Source organism: Muscardinus avellanarius (assembly GCF_963383645.1).
Source record: "Muscardinus avellanarius genome assembly, chromosome: 4".
NCBI classification, from domain to species: Eukaryota; Metazoa; Chordata; class Mammalia; order Rodentia; family Gliridae; genus Muscardinus; species Muscardinus avellanarius.
In genome coordinates this window covers 68397490-68423033 of record NC_137789.1, presented here as the reverse complement: position 1 = coordinate 68423033, position 25544 = coordinate 68397490, and the positions used below count along the sequence as shown (strand labels likewise).

Below are 25544 nucleotides of genomic sequence, written 5' to 3'. Positions count from 1 at the left end.
GTGCTGGTTCAAAGCCAGCCCCACTGGCTTAAGAGATCATGTTTCCAAAAATTAAAAAAATGTATAAAATAGGTCTGGGAGTGTAGCCCGCAGGCAAAAGGGCTTCCAGGAAAAGGGCTTCCAGGAACCCCAGTACCACCATATATATATTGGTCTGGGATGGAACCCAAGGGCATTCTACCTCTGAGCTACATCCCCAGTCCTCTATTTTATTCTTTATTTTGAAATAATAATAGGGGTCTTAATGAGTTGCAAAGGGCCTAAGTAGTAGCTGAGGCTGTCCGCGAACCACGATCCTCCCGTCTCAGCCTCCCAAATGCTAGGATTACAAGTGTGCGCCACCACGCCGGGCTTTAATGTCACTTTAAAATTTTTTGTTTTAAATGAGGTGTTTAGCTATTTGATTTTATCTTAGAAGACCAAATCCATGATATGTAATATTTCTTTTTTTGTGTCAGAGACTGCATGTTCTATTAAAAATGTAAGAATGCGATTTTCTCTTTGTTACATGAAAATTTCAAATGTTATCTCAGGAATCATGGAATTTTTTTTTTGTGTGTGTGTGTGTGTGTGTGTGTGTGTTTGTGTGTGTGTGTGTGTGTGTGTGTGTGTGGTACAGGAGTTCCTGGAAACCCTTCTACCTCTGGGCTACACTCTCAGACCTATTTTATACTTTTTATTTGGAAACAGGGTCTCTTAGGCTTTGGAAACTTTGAGATCCTCCTGTCTCCACCTCCCAAGCGTGGAGATTACAAGGGTGCACCACCACACCCGGCAGGAGTTATGGAATTTTAATTCTAAATAGTTCTCAATTTTATTCTACTGATTTGATATAGTCTTACAAAGTCAAAATTAACAAATAGTGGATTTAAAAAACAGGTTAAGTCCTAAAAAGAAACATGGATTTATATGTAGTAGTATATTCAAGAGTGAATATCATTAATTGTTTGCTAACTTTTTCTCTAATAGCCTATCTACTGCCTCTCACATTCAACTCTCTTAAAGAATGAAAACCCAGACATAGACCTCATCTAAAGGAGAACCTACACCCTTGTCATTTCATTTTAAGAGGTAAAATAACATGTCCTAAACTAACCAAGATAAAACATTGTGATTCCCGTCCCCTGGGGCAAGGACATTACACTGTGGAGCCCATCAGTTATTTGATAGGAATTTAAGTTTCAGTTCAAATAACAGACGATTCCATGAATTTCTGGATCTAAAAAGTTTTGTTTTATTTTTAAAATGAAAAATTCCAATTTTTAAAACAATCCTTTTTATTTTAGAATAGCTTTCTTTTTTCTTTTATTATTTTTAATGTGGGTCATATTGAAAATAACATACATTCAGATTGTTCTTGGTGTCCTCCCCACCACTTCCCCTTCCTCCCTTCCAACAGTGAGTGTCCAGGTTGACCATGCTACATTCAGAGTTTTACACATATTCTAATGTAGCTCCTCCATTAATCAGCCTCAGCCTTCTTCCTTCCCTACCCTTTCATTCTAGCTTTGCTGAGGTTTCCCCTCTATTATCTGGAGTCCCACTGTTACTAAGGAATAGTAGAAATACCAGTGGGACTTTAGAACTGTTTTAAATATACAAAATTATTGCAAAGATAATAAAGAGTTACTGTATTCTATCCAGTTTCAACTATTATGAGTACTTTATATTAAGATGGGACATTTATCACAATTAATAAACCATTACTGATACATTATTAGTAATGAACCCCACACTTTATTCAGCTTTTTACAAGTTTTTTCTAATGTCTGATTTCTGTTCCAGGATTCCATTTATGGCATGAATTATATTCAGTAGTTGTATTTCTTTAGGTACTTGGTTGTGACACTTTCCTAGGCTTTACTTAAATTTCAAGAAGCACTCGTTAGATATTCTGTAGATTCTCCTTCAATTGATATTTATTTGATATTTTTCTCATAATTATATTGGGATAATGTATTTTTAAAAAGAGGAATATAAAGCTGGGCATGGTGGCACATGCCTGCAATTCTAGTACTTGGGCGACTGAGACAGAAGGATTGCAGGTTTGAGGACAGGCTGAGCAAGTAGCACGACTCTCAAAAACCTAGCAAGACTCGTTTCAAAACTGAAAACAAAATAGGGCTGGGGATAGCTCAGAGGTATAATACTCCTGGATGAAATCCCCAGTAAGACACACACACGCGCACACACACACACACACACACACACACTCACAATAGTATCTGTGCATGGTGGTGCACAACTATAATCCCAGTATTTGAGAGGCTGAAACAGGAGGATCACAGATTCAAGGCCAGTGGAATAACTTAGTGAGATCTTATTTCAAACATTAAAAACAAATAAGGGTTAGGGTTGTAGTTTAGAGGTAGAATGTCCCTAGATTCAATATTCAGTACCACACAAAAGACAAAAAGAAATAAATAAAAAAAGAAAGAAAGAAAGAAGAAAGAAGAAAAGAAAGAAAAGAAAAAAGAGGGAAGAAGGAAAGAAAGAAAAGAGGGAGGGAGGAATGGACATACAGATAAAATTCTATGTTATTATTGGTGCATATTATCAATAATTTATTGTTGTTAATATAGACATTGTTACCTGGCTTGAGGTGCATTTTTCAGGTTTCTCTACTACAGTGTTATTCTTTTTTCTCTCCTTTTTCAAATGAATTTTTAAAAGAAAGTCATTATGCACAGCTTATACCTAAGGAGTAGGAAGTTATTTCTTAATATCTACATAAATGATTTAAATCCTCTCTCCTCTATGTATATTTGTCCATTTTTGTACATTCATTTATTTACTTAATCATTTACTTTTATCAGTGTGAATTCAGCTATTTATTTTGTGTTTTGAAATAATAATAAATGCTGTCTCATTTATTTCTTGTTCAAGCTGCTGTAACATTGCCTATTGATGGCTTTTTTTTAGTTGGCATCTTTATCTCTTTGACATACCCCATCATTGTGTGTGTGTGTGTGTGTGTGTGTGTGTGTGTGCGTGCGTGTGTGGTGTATTTTAGCATCCCTACTTTCTGGCACTATAAGATGCTCTAATTTGTTCTGTATATTTCCTGTCTCAGTCCTAGAATCAATAATTATTCCAAAAGTTTTTAGTCCTTCACTGGAGAATAGTATCGTAAGCCAAGATCTGGGTGGTTGGTATGTTTGTTGCTGCTCAGTGTCATTGCTTCTAAGTCCCTTCCACTGCCACAGCAGGGAGATAGATGTGTGTATGTGTATAGAATAACTAATGTTCACCAGGTTATATATATATATATATATATATATATATATATATATATAGCCATATGTATATATGGAAAGCTAAACACAAATTTATCTTGATGTCTTCAGCACTTATTTATTATATATAGATAATTTTAGCCTCCTCCTCTCTCTTATTTGCGAACTCCTCCAACAGTAAAAAAACAAACCTGGCTCCCACCATCTGTCATCCATTAGTTCATTAACTAATTGAAAATACATTCGATACATGTGTAGTTTCAGAATTGCTACCCTGTATACCCATGAAAAACACTTTTATCAGCTAGAGCCCAGTTTCTTTTGCCTTTGGCCTTGCAATCTCCAGTCACTCTCACAGTTGTTAAGCCAGCACCATATTCCTCACTCCCTTCAGTGCGATTGTTTCACATACCTTCAATGAATTTATAATTTTTAAGTATTTTGTCTTCCATCCTAGATCCCTCAACCTCCTCATTTATCTTTTTATTTGCATACATTAAGATTTATGCTGTGGAAACTGGGTGTGGTGGCACAATCTTTTAATCCCAGTATTCAGGAGGCTGAGACAGGAGGATATTGGTTCACAGACCGCTTCAGCTACCTAGTGAGGCTCTCTGCAACTCAGTGAGATCCTGTTTCAAAATAAAGAATAAAAAGAAAAAGGGCTGGGGGTGTAGCTTGGAGGTAGAATGCCCCTGGGTTCCATCCCTAGTTCCATACACACAAAAAAAGATGTATTCTGTGGCATAATGTTGTACCAGTTTTAACAAATGTTTAATATCTTGTATTTACTATTATAATACCATAATGCTCTAACATAACCCATGTGCTTCACCTATGCAACCTCTGCCTCCACTCCCATACTGCAAAACAGTACCTTTTTGAACCTCTAGATTGGGAGTGAATACCTCCAGAAATTGCCATAAAAATCAAGGATTAGTAGACAAAGTTTCTTTCATGTGGAAACTATCTTAAGACATTTAATGTCTAATGATGTCATTATTTTTAAATTGTTGTGAGCATTTATTTTTACCTTATCAGTGTTTATCTCAATAAAATAATGTTAGAGGAAAAGATTATTGAAAAAGGGCAACGTATTGAATACATTTATGAAGTCAAAATAGAAAGATGATAGGTCATATTGATATTTTTCCTTTCTAAAAATGCATTTCAAATGATTTCTTGAGTTCTAAGCTTAATAAATTTAAAAGTATTACTTATTTTGCTCTAAAGGAGTTTAATTCTTCCCATCCTTAATTTTTTCTACCCTTAATTTTCTTTATGAAATTTTCTTTATGAAATTTTCTTTGTTATTTTTTCTGTACAAATGCTTACTCAGCTCCCCCCTTTTTTTGTGGCAGACAAGGCACTATAGAAGATGGTTGGGGATACATAGGTGAAAAAAAGTCACTTGTGCCCTCTGGGACCTTTCATGATTACTGAGTCAGGAAACTATGAAAGGACAATTAGTGTGTAGTCATTGTTACATGAGTACAATAAAAACATAAAGAAAGGGAGAAATGCCGTAAAGGATCAGGGAAGGCTTCCAACAGAGATGACATGGATCCTTGAATGAGGAATACTAATGTTTGAGAAAATAAAGAAATGCAGCATAAAACATCTGGTTAGCTCACAGGTTTGGCAAGATAGAAGAGCTACCAATACATCATAGCTGGAGAGGTAGATATGAAATGAAGATGACTGTGGCAGATCAGGCTGACACTTATGGATCATAAAGGACTTTAAGTCACATTTTATCCTGGGAATAGGGAGAGAGCCACTGAAAGATTATGAGCAAGGTCAAGATAATGATGACATCATACCACTTCTTAAAAAACTCAGAGGGAACCAATGAGAGTAGCAGAATTCAAGGAAGTACAAAATTTGGTCCTAAAAAATTTCCTAGGAGATTGTCACTACATTCAAAATAGGAAGTGTTTGGGCTGAGAGGTGTAGTTCAGTGGTAGAGTATTTTGAACATCATGGATGATGCTGTGTTTCCAACTCTCAGTATTGTAAACTACAACAGCAAACAAAAGAGGGGATGGTGGACTAATTTTGGTCAGCAACGAAGAGAACGAGCAGTAAGGACATGTAAAAGAAATACTTTTACAAAAGTAAGGAATTAAAACCAGATGTGTTGGTGTGCACCTGTTGTTACAGCTATTTGGGAGGATCACTTGAGCCCAGGAGTTTAATAAAAAGAAAGAAAGGGAGAAAATGAAGGAGAGAGAAAAGTAGCACTGAAGGGTAAAATTGAGAGTGAAGTGTACTCTAAATTCTACTAATCTTCATTCTCATTAAAGGAAATATAAATATAGATTGGATGAAGCACATTTTATGTAATTTAATCTTTATTATATATACATATAATTATACATATATAATTTCCATGAATGTCAACATGTCCATAAAATATTAATTTTAAATGAACATAGTTTAGATATTTCTTCTTCAGATTCTAAATCTCACTGAAAGAATGTAAATAAAAATGATTTCAGAGCTTTGTGGATTATGTCTATGGCACAAACATGAACTTAGAGCTCCTCTCTAATGTGGGGAAATGGTTCCTAGGGCTTTTGAATACACCGTTTATGGAGACTGAATTGTACATCAGTGTTGGTGTTCTGGTACCAATCTAGAGTCTAATATAAAGTAACTTGTTCCCTGGCAGGATGAATCCTTAAAGCAACTGCAGGTATTTCATCAGCCCTGGCTCTTGCCAAGTGATACAGAGAGCGAAGGGGTCGAAGCTGAACAAGAAAAACGTGAGTAAACACTGCTGTTCATGAACAAACTGTTTCTCCCCAAAGAAACCCATAATAAAAGTATTTCCTGTTCATAGCATTAAACCACTTCATGGGGGGGGGGAGACCCAGACTTTATTAAAGAGAACATTTAAAGAAAGGCTATACTTCAGTACTATAAATTTGACTTAGTAATGTCCTAATTGTGGTATAGTGGTTCATAAACTAACCTTCACAAAAAAAGTTATTATTCTTCTTGAAGACAGACATAGAATGTCAAGTTGCAGTGTGAAATTTCTGTCAATACTGTACAATTAGGTCAGTGAAAAATTGAAAAATTCAAACTTAAGTTATAAAATAACTTTTTTACTTAATAAATCAAACTTATGATGAATCATATATTCTAGTAAATGTTTCAACATTGCCTGTAAACTTTCTAAGATTATAACATAAACACAAGTCAAAATTGATAACCATTTTGCATTTTAAATGAAAAGAACAAAGTTGACTTGTAACCCTACTAGAGACAATTCCTTAAAAATTACAATTTTATGAAACATTAAATGTGCATGTTACTGCCCCCAAAAAAGAAAAAATTGACTAAAATTCTAAAATACATTATGGTCAGTTGGTTGTTATGTGTGAAGTTTTTCTTATTGGAAAGTGAATTTATGTATATAGAAACTTTTCCAACTTCACACAAGTCTTTATATAATTTAAGACAGAATAAATGACTCTTGACTAAATGTATATCATGTCAAAGCCTAGAGCCTTACACTATGGTATGGTCCATGTCATGCTCTCCAGGAGTTATTGACAGTATAAGACACTTGGGTTCTTCTATCCAGTCAAGAGGCTGTGTTTGAATTATTTGAAAATAGCATTGGTTTTTAAAATCAATATGAAAAATTTTAACTAACAGTAGCATTCAGAAGCAAATAAATAGTTGTATATGATCACATAGTCATCATCAGAGCTGTTCTTAATGATTAATTAATAACTCTCTTGAATCACAACCACCAGAGATACCTAATGTATACTTAGGTAACATCATGATTCTGTGCCCTGGATTCCAGAAAATTACTCTTCCAGGTTAAAAGGCATTTCAAAATACCCTAGTCTCACTTTCACAAGGACAGGCTTCTATGGCCAGAGGAGGCACAAGCAAGAGTGGACCCAGGAGTCAGACTGCTCAGATCAGAGAAGTCGTAGAGCCCAGGACCACACAGCTGGCATGTTCAGAAATATGGTCAAAGATGTAGTGACTTTTTATAGAGTCTATTGGAAGGAAAAACACTTTAAACAGAGAACAAACATTTTGAAGACTCTGAAAGTAGAAAGTATGTTAAGCAAGCACCAAAGCAAAGAGAATACTTTGAAAGGTCATTAAGAAATAAGCCCTCCATAAAATGCAGGTTGAGATACAAAGAAGAGAATATCCAAATCTGGAAGAATTAATAGTGGCCCAGAAATGGAAAAAATTATTCTTTATGGAAGAAATGAAAACACATGTACACCCTCACCTTTCCATATACTTAAATATATTCTATATTTTGTGTTTAATCATTTTTACAAAATTCTTTTGAGGTTTTTATAAATTTTGTGTTAAAGAAAATCTTCAAGTAGTAGCTGTGTATATGTATTGTTTCAACACATTATATATAATTTTTGTTAGTTTTTCTCTGATTTCTAGACTCACAGAGCTGTCAAAGTTGACAAAACCAGATAAACAACTTCTTTACAGAATATGGATTGTGTTGATTATGTCTGTACTATACCTTTTAGGAAATTAAAACTTAAGCATAAGAAAAGAATTAACCAGAATAATGTACTATACCCAATTCCAGAGACTTCTTTCTTTTCTTCTTATATGTATGTCTCAAATAACTATTAATACTAGAAAACATAACCTAAAAATGTAAAGATAAAAATTTCAGAAACTTTTTTACCCTTTGTCTTCTAATACATATTTCCTTTATCCATATATCTTCACAAGATTTTGATAATAAGTTGTATTTTCTCCTCTTCCAGTAGTATACACATTCTTGTCCATCTGTTTTGTTATTATTGAAATACATAGTAACCCCTCAATAAGTATCAGTAGAATGAATGAATGAGTGAATGAGTTATCTAATGGATGGATAGATTTCTTTGGCGTTTTCGAATTTATCAGGACAGTTAGAAATTTAAAACAAATAATAATGGTGACTATGAATAATTGTTATACAAATTATTTACAGTTTAATTACAATATAATATTGGAATAATATTATGTCCATGAATTTTGCTGAATGATTTGTTAAACACTCTAAAGAAGACCATTACTGAACTCTTGTGATCATAGACCTAGAACCTAAATTATTTGATTTTAGCAAAGTGACCCTTGACAAGGGTAAATTGTTTGAAGTAAAATCAGGGTTTATAATAATTGGATGGTAATTGGAGCCATATGGAAATGGCTTTCTAGCTAGCATTGTGGCCAGACCACAACACAGAAATGCAAGTGTTTTTCAAGATTGGCTTCTATCAACCAGGTGTGGAGACGTGGGCAAGTTGGAGCCACAGAGGCACCGGCAACTCCACTAATACCTACACTGAATGCATGTGGTTTGTGGAAGAGCTAGAAAGATGCATGCGCATTGTCTGCCTCTTTTTTCTCAGTGAAAGAAAAAAATGACATAAAGCTATGTTATCCCGGAATCTGATATGGACTTTACAGGATCATAGAGTTAATCATTCCAAGAGTAACACCTGTTTCCTGGCTTGGCTTTTATAAATAATGTCTAGGTAATTTTATGAAATCCTTCAATTTCTCCTGAGACTAAATCATCATGGCAGAGAACTTTGTAAATGAGCACCTTTTTAATTTAAAATTTATTTTATTTTATTTTTTGGCACTCAGGGTTGAACCGAGGGGCATTTTGTCTCTAAGCTACCCCTCTAGCACTATTGTACTATAATTTTAAAAAGAGTCTTTCTAAGTTTCTGAGGACCTCCCTAAGTTGAGGCCCACAGCAACTTGCCTCAAACCTGTGATCTCCCTGTCTCCACCTCCTAAATACTAGGATTATAATCACATGCCACCACATTTGACTTTGCATACCTTTTTAAAAGAAATCTTGAACAATTAAATGGGAAGATTTATAACCTTTTATTTTACATAGCATAAGCAAAATATTTATTGAGTAGGTTTTTTCATTGATTTTAGTGGAAAAGTATAAATTACAAGTATAAACAAATTTATATTTCAGGTATATTTGGTTGGTTGTTGCAATACTAGAGGTTGAACTCATTCATGGCTCAGAACTTTTATAGAAAAGTACAAGAGAAAACTTTCTACCACTGAGCTATACCTCTAGACTGGTTGTGTTTATTTTTAATTTCTCATATTATAATGTGAAGTCAGTAAATCAATCAAACTCCAGATATTTGGATGTGCTGGGTACTCCATATTCTTAGACTATACTTCTAAGTATATATACTTAGGCCTACTGAATTAGAATCTGTGTATGGGAGTCTGATTTCTGCATATTTAATAATACCTCAGATGAGCTTTGCTCATTCTAAAGATTGAAAACTACTGGAAGGAGATGTTCAATGCTTTTTAGAATGGGTGTTACAGTGCTGTCAAACTCTGGACCTTCTTTCTCCAAGCCTCTTTCTTCATCCATAGGTTAAGTTTGAGTATAAAAGATGTGGTTGGAGCTGGGTGTGGTGGAGCAAACTTGTAATCCAAGTTCTTGGGAGGCTGAGACAGAGGATCTCAGGTTTGTGGTCAGCCTCAACTACATAGTGAGGTCCCCAGAAACTTAGCGAGACTCTGTTTAAAAATAGAGAATAAAATAGGGAAGGGGGTGTAGCTCATGGGCAGAATGACCCTGTGTTTAATCGTCAGTACCACAAAAAAGAAAAGAAAAAAAGATTGAATTTTTGTGCATTGTAATTAAACATCATAATAAGTTTTAGAATAGAAACATACATTCATACAACCTTATTGTGTGTTTCCCTCCAAATTCCTATCCACTACCCCTTCCCCATAGATAAATCACAATAGAAAAAGAATAAATAAATATTAAAAATTAAAAATAAAACAAAAAGATCTGGAAATGTAGCTCAGTGGTAGATTAGTTTTCTAGAATGTACAAGGCCCTGGGTTTTTTCCCTAGTACTGCAAAAAAAGAAAAACAAAACAAAACAACACGGACAATTTAAACAACAGGTTAAGATATATAACATATATATAGCTTAAAATATACATATATCATGTATGCATACATATGTAGGTATGTACCTAAGATCCAGAAGGAAGTTTAATAATAAAAAATGAGCAAAATATTGGTAAACATGTTGACAACTTTTAATAGTTACTAACTGAAAAAGAAACACGATGGGAGGCTGAGACAGGAGCATCACAGGTTTGAGGGCAACCACAGCAAGTATTGAGAGTCTCATCAACCAAGTGAGACCCTGTTTCAAAACAAAAATAGAAAGTATGGTTGGGGGTGTAGCTCAGAGATAAAAGGCCCCTGGGTTAATCCCCAGTACTACACACACACACACACACACACACACACACATACACACACACACACACACAAAAGCAAAAAGGTAGGAAAAATTAAAGAAATATATACAAGTATATAAGCACAAATATTTTTTATTTATTGTTGCATTGTAATCATACATATAATGGGGTACAAGATAATAAAGGCATACATGCACATATCAGTCATTTAGCGCTTCTCCGTTTCCCACCACATTCCCTCCTCCTTCCCTCCTTCTCATGTTAGGCTTAGTGATTGACTTTGACATGTTTGTGAATGTACATCATGTGCACGAGGAAGCTTCCTCTCACCCTCCCCATCACCCTCACCTTATTTGCTCATCTAAGGATCCATTTTTCTCTAGAGTTCCTCCTATGACCCATTTCCCACTAGCTTCTGCTTATTAGGGAGAGCATCTGATTTCTTATTATTTTGTGACTGACTAATCTCACTTAGCATAATGTTCTCCAGCTCCATCCATTTCCCTGTAAATGATGTAATTGTGTTTTTCTTTACAGCTGAGTAAAATTCCATTGTGTACATATCCCATAGTTTTGTTATCTATTAATTTGTTGATGGACATCTTGCCTGTTTCCATAATTTGGCAATTGTGAATTGTACAGCTATAAACATAGATTCATCTGCATTAATCTTGTAGTTTGTTTTTTGTTTTGGGGAGCCGATACCCAGAATTGTTATTGCTTGATAATATAATATATTCATTCCCATTCTGAGTATCCTTTATATTGTTTTCCAAAGTGGTTGCACTAATTTGCAATCCTACTAACAATGTTCTAGAGGTCCTAATTCTCCACACCTTTACCAGCATTTGTTGTTGTTTATACTTTTAATAATTGCCATTCTAATTGGGGTTAGGTAAAATCTCAGGGTAGTTTTGATTTGCATTTATCTGATTGCTAATAATGTTGAAGATTTTTTTCATATATTTATTGGCCATTTGCATTTCTTTTTTCTGAACTTTCTATTTTAGTGTACTTGCTCATTTTTTGATTGACATATTTGTTTTCTTAGTGGTGAGTTTCTTGAGTTCTCTGTATATTCTATATATAAGTCCTCTATCAAAGATATAGTTGGCAAAAAATTTCTCCCATTCTGCTGCTTCTCTTTTGAGATTCTTGGTAGTTTTTTGTTGTTTTTTTTCCTGTACAGACACTCTTCAGTATAATGCAATTCCACATATTGATTTGCTTTTTAGTTTCTTGTGCCTTTGAGGTCTTGTCGAGAAAGATTGTATCTGTGCCTATATGTTGAAGTGTTGGACCCTACGCCCTCTTCAAGAAGCTGCAAGGTGTTTGGTCTGATTTCCAAGTCTTTGATCCATCTTGAATTGACTCTTGTGCAGGATGAGAAAGTGGGTTTGAGTTTGGTCTCAGAGGCATATGTCATCAATGGAGGAAGGAAGAGACTGAGACTCCAAATCTGTGCAAAGCATGGAGGGTGACCTGCACTTAACACTAGATCCAGCCCCATTGATCCTGACCATCTGCATAGACTGAGAAAGACTCAGAGAACCAGACTCACAGCAGGAAAGGTGGCAGTGGCACTCGGTATCTGTGCACAGAGAGACTGCAGAGGCCTTGTCTGCTGAATAGTCATTTATTTGTAGAGTTGCATTAATTTATTGTTGGGGTTGTTTTGTTTTTTTGTTCTTTTGTGTGTGTGTGTAAATGCATGTGCCTGTTTTTGTTACCCTCTTCCCAAACCCTCTATCAAGCCTCTTCCCTTGTACACACCTACTCTCTTTTCTCTATCCCTTTTCTATCTTTTTCTTCTTTTTCTCTCTCCTTTGTCTTGTATTTAATCCACTTCATATCACTATACTAAGAACTCTACATTGGTTACTAAAATACTACTACATTTTCACTGTCTCTAATCTCTAATATATTCTTCCTTACCAAACTCATACTCTCATTCTATCCGAACCTATCTGAGGCTTTACCCTATTCTTCCATTTACAACTTCACTTCCCTCCTCACTCAACCTTAACTATTGAGTACAATACAACTTGCCCTTGGATATATCAACTGACACCTAGAGACTGAGAGAAATCTATCAAAACCAAATGAATACGAACTTCTGAAATCATGAGAAGGAGGAATAACAAGGAAGCAATGAACTTACACAACCCCACAATAGCAGAACCTGATAACACAGAATTGCAGAGATCTCCAGATGAAAGTGGGGTTTTCATTGCATCTGGTCAACCTGTTTTGCTAGCACCATTTGTTGAACAGGATATATTTTTTCCAGTGTATGTTTTTGGCCTCTTTGTTAAAAATCAATTACTTTTAAGTATGTAGATTTGTTTAGGAGTCTTCTATTCTGCTCCATTTTTATATGTGTCTGTTTTTGTGCCATTTCCATGCTGTTTTTATTACTAGGGCTTTGTAGTATAGTTTGACATAAGTATTGTGCTGTCTTCTGCATGGTTTTTGTGGCTGAGCACTACTTTGGCTATTCTGGGTTTTTTGTTGTTCAAAATGAATTTAAGGACTAATTTTTCTATGTCGGTGAGCAATTACCTTGGTAATTTAATGGCTATTGCATTGAAGTTGAGATCACTTATGAAAAAAATGGCCATTTAGATGATATGTATTCTTCCTATCAAAGCATGGAAGATCTTTCTATTTTCTAAAGTCTTCTTCAATTTATTTTTTCAAAGTTTTATAATTGTTCTTATAGAAGTCACTTACCTCCTTGATTAGTTTTATTTCTAAGTTGTGTGTGTGTGTGTGTGTGTGAGAGAGAGAGAGAGAGAGAGAGAGAGAGAGAGAGAGAGAGAAGAGAGAGGAGAGAAGAGAGAGAGAGAGAGAAGAGAGAAGAGAGAGAGAGAGAAAGAGAGAAGAAGAGAGAAGAGAGAAGAGAGAAGAGAGAGAGAGAGAGAGAGAGAGAGAGAGAGAGAGAGAGAGAGAGAGAGAGAGAGACAGACTTCATGAGTGGAAGTGCTTTCTGGATTTTTTTTCAGTGGATTTATGGTTGGCATACAGAAAAGCTTCTGATTTTTTAAAATTGATTTTGTATCCAGAGACTTGCTGAATTTGTTGACCAGTTCTATAAGTCTTTTAGTTGAGTGTGTTGTGTCTTCTAAGTATGTCATGTCATCTGCAAATGGGGATATTTTACTTCTTTTCCTCTTTATACTCCTTTCATATCCTTCTCTTGCCTTATTACTCTGGCTTGTTTCAAGTTCTATATTAAAAAGAAGTGATGATAATGGACATTCTTCACTTGTTCTTGTTTTTAGAGGGAACTCTCACCATTTTTCCCGTTTAATATGATGTGGCTGAGGGCCTGTTGTACATTATATTTATATGTTGAAGTATGTTCCTTCTATTCTGACTCTTTGCAATGCTTTCAGCATAAATGGGTGTTGGATTTTGTTGATTGATTTTTTGCATCTATTGAAATGATCATTTGATTTTTATCTTTGCTTTTGTTTATGTGATGAATTACATGGATTGTTTTTTGTATGTTGAACCAGCCTTGCATCTCTGAGATGAACTCTGCTTGGTCATGGTATATAATTTTCTTGATGTGGTTTTGAATGTGTGTTGATAGTATTTTGTTTAGTAATTTTGTTGCTGTTATTGTTGTTGTTGTTTGTTTCTTGTTTTGAAATACTGGGGATAAATCACAAGGGCATTCTACCTTTGAGATACACCCCAACCTTATTTCATTCTTTATTTTGAACCAGAGCCTCACTAAGCAGTGGAAGGCCTCACTAAGTAGCTGAGGCTGGCTGGCCATGAACCTACAATCCTTCTGTCTCAGCCTCCCAAGTACTGAAACTACAAAAGTCCATTATCCCACACAGCTTGTTTAACAGTTTTGTGTCTAAGTTCATCAATGATATAAGTCTATATTTTTTCTTGAGCTATTTTTATTTGGTTTGGGTACTAATGTGATGTTTGGCTTTGTAGAAACTATTTTGGAGAGTCTCATTTATTTATATGTCATGTAATAGATTGAGGAGTATTGAAATTACCTCTTCTATAAAGGTTTTATAAAAAATCTCTTGAGAAACCATCTCTTCCTGGGCTTTTAAATCTCATTGGGTGGATGATTAGGTATTTTCTTCTGTCAGCTGTCATTTTATCCTTGGTGTCTGGCAGGCCTTTCCAGTGGTTCACTTCTTTATTCCAGTCTTTGTAGTAGAGATCTGAAAGTGTCAGCTGCTATAAACAAGGGTACATTGTGTTGTATTCAGTGGTGAAGATTGGGTGAGGGGAGCGGAGCCAGAGTGATATATGCAGAAATTTGGTAGAGGAGATGATCAAGTAGAGTCAGAGTTTGAGTGTAGTACAATAATATATGATAGAGACAAGAGATAGTGAATATGTAAGAGAATTCCAGTGGTCGAGTATTTAGGTGTAGTGATATGAAATAAATTTAGTATAAGACAAAAAATAAAGAAAAATGTTGGAAGAGAGAAAGGAGATAGGAAATAGGGAGAAAACTTGTAAAAGAAATGGGGAGAGATCTAATAAACACAGGAAACAACAAAATAATGAAACAAACAAACAATATCCCTTCATATATATAAGTACGAAGCGGACTGGGCCTCTGCAGTCCTCCTAAGTTCAGCTGTTTTATATCTACTCACTATAGTAGGTTCTGAAGTATGTTCCAAGTGTTCTCATTTTCTCAGTAACCCATAGTAGTGATGTCAGCTTGCAGCCTCACTTTTGCAATGATTAGAACCTTGAGCTGGTCTCTTTCTCTCTCTTTCACTCTCTCTCCTGTCTTTCTGTCTGTCTGTCTGTCTGTCTGTCTGTCTGTCTGTCTCTCTCTCTCTCTCTCTCTCTCTGTCTGTCTCTCAGGGTGCTAAGTGCTACCGGTTCCTTTTCCACTGCACACTTGGGTCTTTACAGGGCCTCTTCCATAACAGTTAACTTTCAGTTAAGCACTTCTCTGGATCTCTGAAGGGAGAGGTGGGCTTTGCACTGCACCTGCTGCAGATTTGGCTGGGCATCTGGGCTGTCATATCTCTGTCAAACCTGGAGTGAGGTGCTACTTCTTCCAGTGCTCAAGATCTGCAGCCCCTTTCTTCACATTAAGTCCTTGACTTCTTTGCTAGGAGGTGTGTCTGGCTTGGAGTAGACAGTCCGAGACAGCACGGCTGGCTGAAATGGTGGCATTTCTCAAGTGAGTTGTGCACAGGGCACTTTGCTATGCCCTGTTCTGTCTTCTGGATTTTATCCTGCTACTCTTCAATTTTTTTGCTGCTTTTTTCTCTTGTCAAGAAACTGCCTTCAAAATGGTTCAATTCCAAGTTTTACAGCAAATGGGATGTTCTGCATCCCCTAGTCTCCATCTTGCCAAATCTCAAGTCTAAACACTTAATTAGAAAAACTGATGCATGAAATAAATTGAGGCAAAAGTGCTGCTGAATTGATTATAATTTATTATTAATACAAGCAAATATATTTATAACTATATAGTCTTTAGTCAAAATAAAACTCAGTCCATTATACATGCAAAATGGGAATATTGAAGAATATATTTCATTGCTGAATAAGTTTTCCAGCAAAAGGAATTAAAAATAAATTATAATTCAATGCCTGATCTATTAAGCTTTTATTATACCTTTTAAATGCATTGATATAAAAGAAAATAAAAACTATAGTAAATGTCCCAGGGTAAAGATTTGAACAAACACTGTAGCAATATATCTGGGTTATTATACCATATATATAAATATATATATGAATTATCAAAAGTTAATGTTAAAAGCTAAAGCTGAAAACTTTGTTTCAATATTTACATATTATATTCAATATTTTTTCTAAAATAGTCTCTTAATACTAATTAAACATTTTCAAAATGCATATTTACTTAATCATTTTACTTATTTTTACTATTTTTTACTTATTTTTTAATAAAGCATGATGCAAGAATTTCATAAATTCTTAATTCTGTCTTAGCAGGAATTCCTTTTTAATAACATTTTTTGTTTGGAATAATTTTGATTATAAAATGTAAGATAGTTTAGAAAGTTTCCATGAATGTCTCACACCATTTTCTCTATTGTTAGCATCCCTCATTACCACAGTAAATTAATAGAATGAATAAATCAACATTATGCCATTTTCAGAAATATTAATGGAAAATGTAACTAGTAGAGTTCCATGCTAAATGATATCAGCCAGCTGCAGAAAATGAAGAGTCATATGTTTTTCTTCATAAAGTGGATGGAAGCTAGAAAGAAATTGGTTTGCAAAAGAGACTATAAAGGAGAAGAAGCCCCAGTTGAGGGATGGAGAGGATCTAGTGGAGGGAGATGGGTAGAGGGAGGGATATTTGATGAAGGAAGCATTTCAACTGACACTATGTGTATATGTAAAATTATCAATGCCAATCTCAATATCATGAATAGGGAAACGAAGAGGGGAGTAGAAGCCAGAGGGGGAGTGCGGTGTGTGTGTGGGGGTGTTCTGTGTGCATGTATGTCTCTAAAGCTCTGAACTTCATCATGATATATGATTACAATGCACCAATAAAATTTTAAAGAGAATTTTACATTCAATTCTTTTTGATAAGCCTGTTGTTGGCCCAACTGGTACTATTGTCTCATGCAGCTGCTATGCAAAAATATCACCCTTGATTATATTTGAGAAATGTCTTTGAGGCAGATTTTCTCACCAAGTAAGCTTTATTTCATATGTATTAAAAGCCCAAGAAGTGTGTATTATCCAGGCATCTTCCATAGAGGTCAAGTAGTGACAGTTCTCCCAGAATAGAGCATTTGAGAACTCCAAGTCCATTCCATGTCTGCAGTAGAGTCTAGGCAGCTTTGATTACAGTTACTGTTAGCTGTCAGAATACTTACTTTCAAGGATACTAGAGCTAAAGAGCAGTGTATTGACATGAGGCAAGTTAAAATCCCACACAACTCAGTTTTCTTATTGAGACCCAGCTGTTTTTCTTGACTTAATGTTTCACAGGCTATTGCAAGCCTTTGATTAAGTCAATTTTGATGGCTTTTGCTAGTATTCTAATTGCTTGTGTGTAGGAGCAGAATTTTGGAGATCCCGGCATTATGGGGATACTTCTCTTTTTCTCTTTTATTTCATTGGCCTAGATTTTATTGTTTGAAGAAAGGAGTATAAAATTTTCATCATGGGATACAGAACCAGACAATATGTGAGTCCTAGTTTCATGAGAAACTACTAAAAACAATTCTGCCATAAAATACGTCTGGGGGAATTATATGTGTTATTACATTTGAGGGGCTCTCAATTGTAAGACATCATCATTGATATAATAAGCAATTCCATAATTTTAAATGAATAGATCAAGTGTAATCAGCATCCTAGCCATTGTTGGAATTGAGGAAATGCCACTGAGACTCTTCTATAATATTTACATAATAAAATCACTGAGTAGTTCTATGGTAACAAGATCTGCTTCACTGTGCTCAGTCTAATGTTTTTGCATATTTATTTGAGTTGTTTTTTGCAGCATGCCTATTAAATTCTATTTTCAGAATGTCCACAATTTATGGAATGTCTGTTATATTAACTTCTGAAAGAACAAGTGATTTGGGCTTTTAAGCAGTGCTAATCTAATCTTCTCAGTCTTAATTCAGTTTTGCTATAGGGAAATGAAGTTGCAAGACAATGAAATTGCAAGACGATGCAGGCTTATTTTGTTGATAGCAAAGGCAGGACTAGAGCTGAGGTGTTCTGATTAGACCTAATCCTGTTACCCTGACTGCCCCATTCTTCACTAATGGCCTCCCCTCAGTCTGCTCACCAAGGGCTGGCACAGTTCAAGCAGTGACTCTTGAGAGCAGAAGCAGATGGATCAGTAAGTAGAGCACAGGATTCCATCGTTCACTCAGAACATGGCCAGACTTTTTTCCTTGAACACAACCTTTTTTCTCTTAATATAACCTCAGGTTATTTCTTTCTGAGTAGTCTTCCAAGACTGTATTTGAGAAATTGTGAGATAGTAGTATTAAGTTATCATAGGTGATTGTGTCCCCAGGTTTACAACAAGACATGAATGGGTTGCTAAGAAGTGAAGAGGGGAGCAGTGGACAGTGTAGAAGCTCAAGATGAATATGAGTTGATGGCTAATCATTTCAGACAGGTGCCAAAGCTTTATGAACTTGGAACTCTTAGTATTTGAATAATATTAGGATTATGGCATCAGAAAGAAGTAGGCTATACTTACCTCAGAAGGTAAGTGAAATAAGACTTTGGTACTTTGTTATTATTTCAAGTCAGCTTAGTTTTCCCCACAAAAAAAGTATTTGTAGAGAAAAAAAACATAGGCGCCAAAAACAATGAAGAATATAATAATAATAGCAAAGTGAAAAAATAACACTCAGATAACTAGAAAGATGAGCCCTCAAAGAAAGCAGGAAAGCTGGGCATGGTGATGCATGCTTGTAATCCCAGCACTCAGGAAGCAGAGAACAGAGGATTGCAGTTTGTGGACAGCCTCAGGTACTTAGCAAGCCCCTTCACAACTCAGTGAGACCCTCTTTCAAAACTGTTGATGGGAGTGCAAACTAGTGCAGCCACTATGAAGATCAGTGTGGAGATTCCTTTAAAAACTGGAAATGGATCCACCATATGATCTGGTTATACCTCTCCTGAGTATCTTTCCAAAGGGGTTGAAATCAGAGAACTACAGTAATATATGCATACCTATGTTCATAGCAACACAATTCGTAATAGCCAAAATATGGAACCAACCCAGGTCTCCATCAACAGATGAATGGATTTCAAAATCATGGGAAATATACACAATGGAATTCTACTCAGCTATAAAAAAAAGAACAAAATCATGTCATTCGCAAGAAGATGGAAAGACCTGGAGAACATTATGTTAACTGAGAACAGCCAAGCACAGAAAGAGAAGGAACATATGTTTTCTCTAATATGCCCAAACTAGGAAGCATTAGGAATACCAGAGGAACTCCAGAGGGATCAGATGGGAAACCTCAGTAGAGTTAGACTGGAAGGGTAGTAGAGGAAGAAGGCTGAGGTTGATTAATGGAGGAGCTACATTCGAATATATGTAAAAGTATGAATGTAGCATGTTAACCTGGACACTCATTATGGGAGGGGAGGAAGGAGAAGCGGGTGGGGGCAGGGCACCAAGCACAGTTTGAATATATGCCATTTTCAATATGATCCACATAAAAATTTTTAAAAATAAAAAAGACTAAAAAATAGGTCTGGGGATTTAGCTTGAAGGTAGAATGCCCTTGATGTCCATCCCTGGTACTGCCAAAAAGAAAAAAGAAAAAAAAAAGAAAAGGAAAACCTTATAGCAAACTATAATAGGTTCTTTTTGAAAATGGAAAGAAATCTGGATAATATTTTAATCCCACTTTTTCACTTTTAATATTTTAGAAAATTCTAAAGCATTTTCTAAATAATTCAGAGCACTTAAAACACTTAGACAATAAATCATCTAATTTTGTTATATCAAATATTTGCATGCTTAAAATTTATAATCATCGTAAATTCTTTAGAATTGATCTTTAACCAATAATATAAAAGTAAGTCAATAATTATTATCAATTGTCCGTTAAAAGCAAAGCGTTCCAATATAAATTATAATTTCATAGTATAGTAATAATTGCTGATAATTATTTTGGTTACAAATAAGTTTTTACAATTCTTAGAGGGCAAATGCTTTGAATCATTCCTAGAGTATTCATATGTTGCAATATTTCCCATGTCTCTGGTAAAACTCTGATTATAAAATGTTCAAATGATTCATAAGGCCCTAGAAAAAATTTAAAAGGCAAAATTTAATAATACATAAAATTTAACCTCACCAAATAAACGATTATTGTTTAATAAGTGCAATGAAAAAATGTGTCAAGTTGCTCAGGTCTAGATAGAGTTCAATGCTTCAGACTACCTGCTTTGTTTATTAAAACTTTTTTGTCATATACAACAGTTGTAAAAATTTTCATTGCAAGCATTAAAAAGGCTATCTTTAAACATGACAGCCAAAATATTATTTTGCAATGAAAATTTCTTGGATTAGAATATTATATGGAGTCAAATTCTTGAAAACTAAAAATGGGAGCTACGTGGTCCATTTTTTAAGAAATCAAAATTTCACATGACTAAAATACATACTTTTAATCATTTTTCTAAGTGCTTTTTTGTCATGGACTACATATTTGTTTTGGTGTGGTCTGAAAATACAAAATAACAAAAATAAAATGGAAGAAAGCCTAATTCATTTTTTAGCCTTAATTACTAAAGCTTTCGGGCAGCCTTATATCAGATGGAGTATCTTTCACACATGACAAGAATGTACTTGCTGGCTACAAGTAAAACCTTATTTGTTTGTCTCTGAAATTTTTTCTGAATATTTTCAGTCATTGAAGAAACTTGAGCATGTTCACAGCAGGCAAACTGTTCCATAATTCTCAAAATTCACCTGTATCACCTTCACAAATTAAATAGATTTGGAGATTTTGTCCCAAATCAAAAAGATTCTTGAACATAAATCTCATATGTCAAATCTGCCCTTAATACAACCATATTTGAATTTTAAAAAGTCATCATGCATATATTGAGAAACTATGGTATATTTAAACTCTGTGGAATAAAGGATCCAAAAATAAGTAGGCAAGTAAATCTTTAATGCAGTTACAGAAAATACACAAGCACCGGTAACATTAGTTGTGTGTATGTGTGTGAGAGAGAAAGAGCAAGAGAGAGAGAAAGGTGGAGAGTGAACCGAGGACCTTGTACATGGTAGGCAGGCAAGCACTCTTCCACTGAGCTTTATCTCTAGCTTCTCTTTTAAATTTGCTCTTGAGACAGAGTCCCACTAAGTTGCCTAAGATAACCTCGAGCTTGTGATTCTCCTGCCTTGGCTTCCAAACTAGCTTGGACTATAGTTGTGTGCCACCTTGCCTGGCTAGTTACATGATTTAGAGATGCCCAAGTTCATAACTAGCAGGAATAACAGCCTGGGCAAGCATACAAAGATACCATGAGCAGTGTGCTTGATGGCCCAGGAAACATAGCTATAGGTATTATTTCAAGGAGACATCAAATTAAGATTAGAAAAAAGTAAATCTGAAAGGGTAAACTGTAAGAACAGAGATGGTCCAGTACTAGGCAAATAGTGACATTTTATCTCAAAATAAAAAATAAATTTAAAATAAAATGTTAAAGGGTTGGTGATATGGCTCAGTGGTAGAGTGCTTGCCTAGCATGCATTAAAAAAAGTAAAAATAAAAAAAAGTAAGAACACAATCCATTTTAGATCCAATCATTAACTGAAGTCCCAAAGCACATATGACTGTTCCTATGAAAATAATATATAAGTTTATGTAGGGAGCTGTTTTCTCTATATGGGTAGTCTCCTAGATTCATAACATTTCAAAGATGGAAAATATCTACCCAACTTCATAACTTAATAAGTAAGGAGGCTGAAGCCCAAAAGGATGGCAGTGACTTCTCATAACTCTTTAGCTACTTAATTGATCTCAGGTCAGAGATAAAGGAAATTCTATAGAAATTACCATAATCTGCTTTGCTTCGGACTCAGTCTTCATATCATATACCCAAAATACAGAATTTAGAGTGAGATTCTTTTACTAATAAATAAATAGTACTCAGGGAGATATTCAGGAAATATATTGCCAATGAGAAAATATTTATACATTTTTTTCCTAAATTAGATTTCATTTTTATTTAGGTATAATTATTTATAAAAATGGTGTTACTTGAGAATGACTTTCTGTTTTTTTAAAACACCTATATGTGGGCTTTCTTTGTAACTAAGGTTTTGTTTTCAGTGGGCACTAAGGGTTGTTCATTTCTGTGTGTCCTATTTAAAGGCAGAGACTATGAACTAACAGCCTATGCTGGATATATCTACAGACACACTTTATTTTAACATAGGAATAAAATTAGAATTTACAAATTAGGATATCCCAAGTAAAATATCTAGAGGCTCTTCTCTTAGAGTTACAGAACATATGGTAATACTAGACTTGCATTCCCTCATAGAAAAACAGTGTGAGCTGAGCAAGGGCGTTAGATGATGAATACACCGGCCAGTTTGCCATAGTGACTTTCACTTCCTATTATCCTCAACCCAGTTTGTTTCAGTGGTCAATATTCTGACATCAATTTCTGTCCTGGCTTGGACTTGAGATTGCTTATATTCTCTCTGAACCAAATCATGGGTCTGAAATTATCTCCTAGCTGCCAAAGGTATTCAACTTACTTTGTCATATTGCCTGAAAAATATTTTACCAACTCCTGAATACCTTTGGTTAAATAGCACTCTTTTACACAAATATATAATATTGGTAGGATGAAATAAATAAATTCACATTTTGGCTTAAGATAAATCAGTTTTTTCTGATAACAATTATGTAGTATTTAATTAAAACCTATCTAATAGAAAGAGAAGATATAATTATTTGATATGAGTCATGTTATATAAACAATGAAATAAATAGAAAAAACATATAACATCATTGCTCAAAAATAGTGTCCATAATTGGTGACTTTTTTCTCCTGTGAATTTTTTAATTCTCATATGCCCATTTTTTTCTCATACAGGTATGTGGTGCATACATACATACATACATACACACAAACCTGGGATTATGTATAACTTATACAATAATGAGCGGTAATAGATATCCTACATAGAGTATTATAATGTGGCTTTAACATTATATTTTAAATATTTTCCACATTGTCAAATATTTCTTTATAAATTTATTTATTTATTTATTTATTTATTTATTTATTTATTTATTTTGTGGTACTAGTGTTAAACCCAGGGGAATTCTACCTCTGAGCTACATCCTCAGCCCTATTTTTTTATTTTTTATTTTGAAAGTGGGTCTCCCTAAGTTGCAGGGAGCCTCACTGAGTAGCTGAGGCTGGCTGCGAACCTGCAATCCTCCTGTCTCAGCCTCCCAAGTACTGGGATTAGAAACATGAGCCACCACACTCAGCTTATAATTAAAAAAATAAGTGCATAGTATATTTTATTATCTGCATATGCTATGATCCATTGGATTACTTCCATGTTTAAATGACACTGGGAGAGAGGAAGAAACAAAAACATCTATTTCAAAAGATAAATGCATGATTAAAAATATTCACATAAATAAAAATTTCAGGCCAAGATGGCTCTATCACTGAATTTTTCCAAGTGTTTCAAACTAATTTCAATATTACACAAGCAAGTTCAGAGAAACAAAGAGGGAACATTGCTCAACCCACCTTATGAGGCAAGATCATCTTGACTCCAATACACCACATATGGGAGGGATATTGGAAAAGGAAAATCTAACTTTAACTCGGTGTAATTAACCACAGTAATATAAAAATGAAAAAGTAGTATCAATAATGAATAAAAATTATGTTATGAGATTTTTAAATGAATTCATGTTTAGACAACTTACTGAGTTTGAAATGTAAGAAAAAATAATCTAAAAAGTCCATTTACAAAAAAATCTTGTAGCAAACATCCTACTTTATGCAATACTTAAGACTCCCATCCCAGTGTAGTGGCACACACCTGTAATCCCAGTACCTGGGAGGCCACAAGAGGAGAAATGTAGGTTTGAACTTAGCAAGATTTTCTTCCAAAAAAAAAAAAAAATGAAATAGGGATGTCCTGTCAGTGTATCTCAGAGGTAGAATATTCCATTCTCAGCACCACAAAAAGAAAAAAGAAATTCCTCCTTTGAGATTAGGAATGAGATTTAAAAAAAATCTCACTATAACTGTGAAAAGCTAAAATACAGTGACTACACTGCTAAAATATGCATACAACGTTGTTATATAGAAAAGCAAGTAAATACTTATATACTCTGATTTGATTCATAAAAACATATTATATAGTACTTAAGTATGTCATTTGTAACTAACAATATATGAAAAGTACTGAATAAATAAGATCTGGTATATATTCTTGATGATATTTTATTCCAATTGAAAGGAAAAGATGAACATATATAAAGCATTTGCAGAAGTTGTTTAAATTGTTTTTGTAGCTAAGAATGAGTAAGTGGACAAGTTTCTAGGGCTAGAGTACTCTACTTCTCAACCGGGACGGGTCCTCATGGGTGCTTACTTTACCATTTTTATTCTTCCTGAAACACACATTTTGTTGTACTTTTTTGCATATGTATTATATCTCAGAATTTTAAAATTGTGCTGAAATGTTCTTTATTTTCTAATTGTTTAGAATATTTTTGTGTTGTTATGAACATGAATTAAAAAAAATTCTATGGAGGGAATTTTGGTGGTTCATGAAAAGTTCATTCTATCAACTGACAATTATTTTCTTGAAAATTATTGATAGCATCTTCAATATATTGGCAGTTGTAATGAATATAATTTCAAAAGTAATGCAGTCTACCAGACATTCTTTAATTCATTGAAAATCAATTTTCCTCAGCTTTGTTAAGTCATCTTTTTCTTTAAAACTACATGTATTGGAACTTCACAATTAAGAATAAAATTTTCCATCATGAAACTTTTGCAGTTGTTTTATATATGTTCATCTTTTCCTTTCAACTGGAATAAAATATCATCAAGAACATATACCAGATCTTACTTATTCTGTACTTTCCATAGATTTATCTAGAAATTACATAATTAAGTACTATATAATATGTTTTTATGAATCAAATCAGATACCAGACTTTTGGTATATTCATAAGAAGTCTAATACTATTTCATCAGTCAATATATTATATATTTTTGGTGGTACTTGGGATTGAAACAATGAGCAATACCTCTGAGCTATACCTCCAGCCCTATTTTATTATTTATTTTGAAATAGTCTAAGTTGCTGAGTCTGACTGTAAATAAACCTGCGATCCTCCTGTTTCAACCTTCCAAGTACTGGGATTACAGGTATGTGTCATCATAATTGGTTCAGTGTATTAAAGATAATTTATTCTATATATTAGTCCTCTGTCAGATAAAGAGCTGGCAAAGAGTTTCCATTCCCTTTATACTCTTAATAGC

General features: G+C 34.4%; 1 protein-coding gene across 5 annotated transcripts in view; it reads left to right on the top strand.

Annotated features, from left to right (window-relative positions):
• LOC308261871 (uncharacterized protein C8orf34 homolog) overlaps positions 1-25544 on the top strand; it is a gene marked incomplete at both ends in the record, with an annotated part of 438078 nt that overhangs the window by 403101 nt on the left and 9433 nt on the right. For all 5 annotated transcript variants that reach the window (XM_080694054.1, XM_080694051.1, XM_080694053.1 and 2 more), the window contains one exon: positions 5911-6004. In XM_080694054.1, the coding sequence (XP_080550180.1) occupies positions 5911-6004 (94 nt within the window). The remainder of the gene's footprint in view (positions 1-5910; positions 6005-25544) is intronic.